General features: G+C 33.4%; 1 protein-coding gene across 1 annotated transcript in view; it reads left to right on the top strand.

Annotated features, from left to right (window-relative positions):
* Positions 1 to 235: 235 nt before the first annotated feature.
* The window catches only part of LOC111623629 (fibrillin-2-like), a gene marked incomplete at its 3' end in the record, with an annotated part of 45,879 nt that continues 40,114 nt past the window's right edge, over positions 236 to 6,000 (top strand). Inside the window, exon 1 of the mRNA XM_023366287.1 lies at positions 236 to 415. Within this exon, the coding sequence (XP_023222055.1) occupies positions 412 to 415 (4 nt within the window). The remainder of the gene's footprint in view (positions 416 to 6,000) is intronic.

The following is a 6,000-nucleotide window of genomic DNA, read 5'->3' as shown; positions in this document are numbered from 1 at the left end:
ATATTAGAGGTAGGCGTATTTCTGAGAAAATAAAAGTGCTGAATACATCAAAATCTTCAAGAAGAGAACCAATACAGAAGCCGGTTCTCTTATGAACACTTACAGGTGGATGTACAACGATGAAATGAAATGACCTGAAGGTGTCTTTAACTATTTGTAAGGGTGAATCATCCCAGAGGCAAGGCCGCTGTACCTTCAACGTCACTCAACCAGTCCTACAGGAGAGCGGACATAAATGGTAAGGATTGTCTAGAAACTAGCGACCCGTGAACCAATCAGCTCTTGTCTTTAGGACAGGTAAGTGTCACGTGACCGGACGGCAACTTCTGTGACTGAAGTGTGTGGCAAGAAGAACGTAAGAAGTCGGTGAGGGTAGGTCTTTACAACGAAGCTGTGGCTAGCACCGATGCCATGGGTAAGTGACTGCTTGATGTTTCCACTTATCGTTAGTTCGTTTCTAAATTAATTTATATTTTAATATTTTGGCGATATTTCTAAGGGACGTGACTAGACCAGGTGTACCGTTGGCCTATTTCAACTGGCGTGTAACGTTACACACAATAGACGTCATACCACGTGCTAGAAATATTTCATCCGCGTTTAGGCTGAAAGCCCGCAAAAGATATCTTATCTAAGTGTTTAAACGTGGATTTGTAGTTAAATTAGGAAATTTCAAGATATTTCTTAGGGTCATATCTGAGTAGAAACCCACAGATTCTTTGCCTTTAGGAAAAAAAAAATCAGTCTGGTTGGAGACAGGAAGTGTCTATGTCGGATTATGACCGAAGTTTACAAAATTCTATCAATAAACGGTTACCGTAGGTGTATCCCGTTGCTAGTTTACCCGGTATTAAATGTCTACTTGCTCACCTTGATTCACTGATTTTTATCCACTTCTGTTCCTTTATAAATATTTATTTTTAATCCTAGATATATATATAAGAGGACTGTGCATTAACCTGTTTGAAAACATACTAACAGTTTAATTTTATACAATACTATTTAAGCTTTATATCAATTAATATACCCTGTAAGAACGAAACTGAAAAAGTAAATCCGTGATTCGTGAATTAAAAGAAACGAATCTCCAGCAAACTAGTAATCGTACATTGATTCTCAAGCTTTGTCTGCGGACCATCAGTGATCCGCGAGGATGCGGTAAATGGTCTGCAACTGGTCGAAAAATGTATTAAGATTTATAATTAAAGTTAGTTTTTAGAAGCTACCTAACAGAGTTGAAGATCCTCTTGTAAGATTCGCAGGATCTTCAACTCTGAAGATCCTCTGAAGGAGATTCAATTACGTGCGTTATTCAATAGTTAGCCAACTAGTTTTCGAATAGTTTTAAATTTATAGAATGTTTTTTTTTTTTTTAAGATTTAATTGATGCTTAAATCATAAAAAGATAAGTACTCAACTTTATAGAGTAATGGAAAGATTATTTTGAGGCTCCTCGAGGGTAAGATTTACAACCATAACTCAAGGACGTAAAAGCAGAGGCCTTTGTACTTTCCATAAAAGAAACGAAATGAATCTTTAGGTAAATACTATAAATATATTATTTGCAATTTAGTGTAAGGAAGAGATCATTAGCCATATTTACATATTGTATTAAAGAATCTTGTCATTCCTCTTTTCCGTGTGTTGCACTCATGTCGCCAAAAAACCGGACTCTTAATGGGAGGAGGTGTGGGAGTTGGATTCAATTTTAGTACCTCCCTGTTTATTGCCTTCAGGGTCGGAGATTTTATTTTATTTTTTTTTTTATTTCTTACCCTTTCGAAAAATATTTTATTGTTGTATTGAGGATTTTTTCTTTTGAATTCGTTTTTTTTTTCGTAAACCGAACCTTGAGAAATCGTGATATTTTGCTAATGTAATGGCTTATGAGATTTCGTTTAATTTAGAATTCTGTAATAAGAAACTAGACATTATTTAGTTAATAAGATTAAAATTGAGATGTTCACACCACAGGGTTAATGTTTTTCAAATGGAAAAAACAACTTTCTTGGTTAGCACGAAGGCTGATGTAGACAGGGTTAATCTCATAAGGAAGTAATTTATAGTGAGGAGCCTCTTGGGGAAATTTCTTTTTTTTTTTTTTTGTGGAGAAATCTAGCATTCGATCACTCACGGCAATGCCGATTTATTCCTCATTAATAATTTGAGGGCATCTAATGTGTTTACAATTCAAGAAATGAGTTAATCGAAGGCCTTCAATAGAAATAAAATTAACGATCTTAATTGACGATTAATATGTATCAAAACACATTAAAAAAAAACAAGATATATTTAGTTTGCAATTCGTTGAAAAACATGGTAAATTGAGCATATTTAAGATTAAGTAAAGCATCATCTTGGAAGGAAGTCCTCACTCAGCACGATTGAGCGCATCAACGTTTTTGACCCCTTCTTAGCCATAAAGATCAAATATAAAGAAACTTTCCCATCGTATATTTAAAAAACTGGATGGTTGTATAACTATCGTATGCTTCGCACAATTTATCTACCAAGCGTGCACTCTTGAGTCACTTGGTGTGTGACAAGATTTCTCAAGATGAGAATTCAAATTACCTCATTTGCAATTGAAAACCATCGAAATATTATAATTATTTAAAGCTTACAAAGGGATTTTATAATTAATAAATAATAAATTATTTTTATTATCATCATTAATGCAAATATGTTATTCGTAAAGCTATCACACAGAGCAATTTAAAATTGAATATTTTATGGTCATATTCAAGGCAACGATACCAACTGATGGGGAGGGAGTGGGTCATTAAATTGAAGCCATTTTTATTGAATAACAATAAAAAATTATGGTCTAACAAAGACGCCATGTTGTCTTGCATTTCCTTGTGTAACACGTGCTAGAGATGTCAAAATTTTAATGTAATATAAATGACAATTCTGGCCAATGAACCATATCGCAATTTTGTCATGCAAGAGAACAAGTATGCTAATTAGACTCGATATCCTTAATGCTAATTATTTTCAAGATCACTTTGCTCGTCATGATGATCGAATAGAAGTACAAAGTACTTCGCTTGTTTCCTAGCTAGAAGCCATGATTAAGTAACTTCATATTCATACCCATTTATTTATGGTCCATATAATAAAAAAAAAAATTCGAAGGAATTAAGAGAAAATCGCCATTTGATAATAGGTTTAAAATAGATAGAAAGTGAAAATCAATTGGGGTTATTTGTGAAATCCGAGCGTGGAGAAAGCTTAACGAAAGAAAGAAAAGAAAGAAAGAAAAAAAAATCATATTTAAGTTGAGACAAGTAATAAACTAGTTGTTAAGCCCCGAGGCACCTATTTATAGCAGGCAATGACTTAGTTGGTGTGTCCTCAGGAGTCAGTGATCAACACTCCCTTCCGGAGTCTCGAACTACCTGAAGGATCAAGGTTGGATGAGTTTTGAATATCTATTTTCAGGTGTTTATAACTAGGAAAAAAAAATCTTCTGTGACGTTTCCTGAATTGTCCACGAATTATGTAATGAGTTCAAGCGTTTTGTTTATTCAGTCACTCCTCAAAGGCGTGGATTGATTTTTCTAAAAAAGGGGAGAAATTTTCCAGTTTCTGAGGCCCATTTGTTTTCTATTATTTATTATTTTTTTTCTCCCTGTTTTCTCATATTTCATAATGTTAAGAAACAGGTTAAAACGATGGATATGTCACACAGGAGGAGATAATCATGCAGAGGAGGCGTGAAAGAAAATCGAAAAACTTGCGTTTATTTCTTTCGATAAAATTTTTCTGAACTCTTCCTTATGTTTTTGGTAAGATTTGTTAATCTCTGCAATTAACTACTCCGCCACATTTGACCTACCTCAAGGTATGCAAGGTTATCTTGAAAGTAAGTTTTTAAAAGTTGCTCACTGAAGCAATAATGAACAAACGCGAATCGTCTAGAGGAAATAACAACATTGCAGTCGCTATCCAACAGAGAAGAACATTCTCCAGAACCATATAAAGGTCATATTAACTTGCCACTGACCCATTAGCCAGCGGTCTTTGTGTAATGGATGAACCCGCTTAACTTTTTGAATGTCCGATCTATTATAACTACAATTTTCACTTATTTAGGTCGTGCCATTTAGAGTCAAAGTTTAACCTCTTTGTTTGTTTTGAACTCCAGCAAATGGCATAACAATTTAATTCCTTTATTTATTTATTTATTTTCTTACATCTTCGAAAAACCCACGAGATTTTTAATGGTTTTTAAATGCTCGAAAATTTCAGAATTTCATGAAGTGTTTAAAGGAAGTGGGTAGAAATTCCTGTGAAGATGAGCCAACAAATAAGCGGGTTGAAACAATAACGAGTTTAAAATAAAAATGCCAAGTAGAGATGGTAAAAGTAGGGGTGCCGAACTTAAAAAAAAAAAAAATAAAAAGAAGAAGAATTGACAGGGTAAATTATATAAATCCAACACAAGAAAGACAGAATGAGTGAGTGGTATGATCCTCGAACTGCCAAACTTATGAAATATGGCCACGTCTGACACCAGATTTGACTTACCGGTCAGGTTTGTAAATTCTTGAAGGGTCGCCTAGATAAATCCATACACATACCACACGGATCCATCTTACTATTTCGGGATTGTAGGCCTATTTACTTCATAAACACGCAAAAAAAAAAAAAAATTGTTTTCCATCGATAAAAATCTTTCGTGTTCAATTCGATACGGATCTATATAAATTTTAAATTAATATATATATATATAAAGAAAAAAAATGATAATGCAGTAGTTAATTGCCCCTAAATCTATATGACAATAGCCTAGTAACATTTTTCTTATTTTAAATTATGCGTTGATAATTGCATGGGTACAAATTTTGGGAACCATTTAGATGGATTATTTTGACATTTTTTTATTATTCAGCTTTCATATTTGCCATAACTAATGAAGAAAAATGTAATTATAATGCTTTTAATCATCATTATTTTACAAAATGGATGCGCTCCCCTCCGGAAAATGCTCTTTAGGAATCTTCACGGTCAGATGATCTTTATGTTTATTCATATTGACCTTATATATTCACTTTCGCTTCGTTACACTTTAATTTCCCATCGTTCTATAAAAGTATTCGGATTTTCTAAATTATTTTCTATTAAAATATTAAGAAATAACGTAAAAAATTACTATATTATACACGTCTAATCTTCGTAAGTATGTATACAAGAACGGATCTGTATGCGGTACTTTAAAAGAAAAATTCGGTATAGGAGGTCATTCTGCCCATCTGTATGTTTGTCTGTCCTTACCTCTGACAGTTTTTTTCTTATTTTTTTAATGGCAATAGCGTGACCTATATGAGATTATTATCATTGCGTGCAAATTGTAGACCTTCTCCTCTTCATATTTTATCATCGAAATCTGAGATAATCCTTAGAATGAACTCGTACTAACTTTAGAACCTTCTCTAACAGTATTTTTTAATAAGTTAAACCGTGGGAAATGGCTATTTTACACGAAATTCGCATGCTGAAAATCGATTTGATTTTAAGAATTTCGAAGGGGTGCCATTAAAATATCACCTTCTTTTAATGGAAAAAGAAAAAAATGCTGTTATTCTAATGTCATTTAGGCGTTTCAGAGACGTCGAATTGATTAGATTTGCCATGTTTGAGTTCAGCTTACCTTTTTTTCTGTTCAATTCCTCGGTGGACCCACCTCGATTGAACCATTATCACGCTATGTATTGTTACTTGCAATCCCTCCTTATACATACGTGCCCATAAAAAAACCCCTTACAAACAACAGTAAATTAAAATTAAAAAAAAAAAAACAGGTTCATTTCGGTTTTTTGAAAGCCCAAATTCCGTCGTCATACAATTATTTTCGGAGCCATTTTTTGGAAGAATAATTCACTAATGAAATATTTCTTTACTTTACAAAGTCTCTAATTGTTCCGTTAGGTCCTGTTTCGTCATAGATATAAGTTAAATGTCCAATCATAATGATAGGTTCTCATCGGTTTATAA

Source organism: Centruroides sculpturatus, unplaced genomic scaffold (assembly GCF_000671375.1).
Source record: "Centruroides sculpturatus isolate CEXI.00-Female unplaced genomic scaffold, Cexi_2.0 scaffold425, whole genome shotgun sequence".
NCBI classification, from domain to species: domain Eukaryota; kingdom Metazoa; phylum Arthropoda; class Arachnida; order Scorpiones; family Buthidae; genus Centruroides; species Centruroides sculpturatus.
This window is presented reverse-complemented; position numbering and strand designations above follow the sequence as displayed.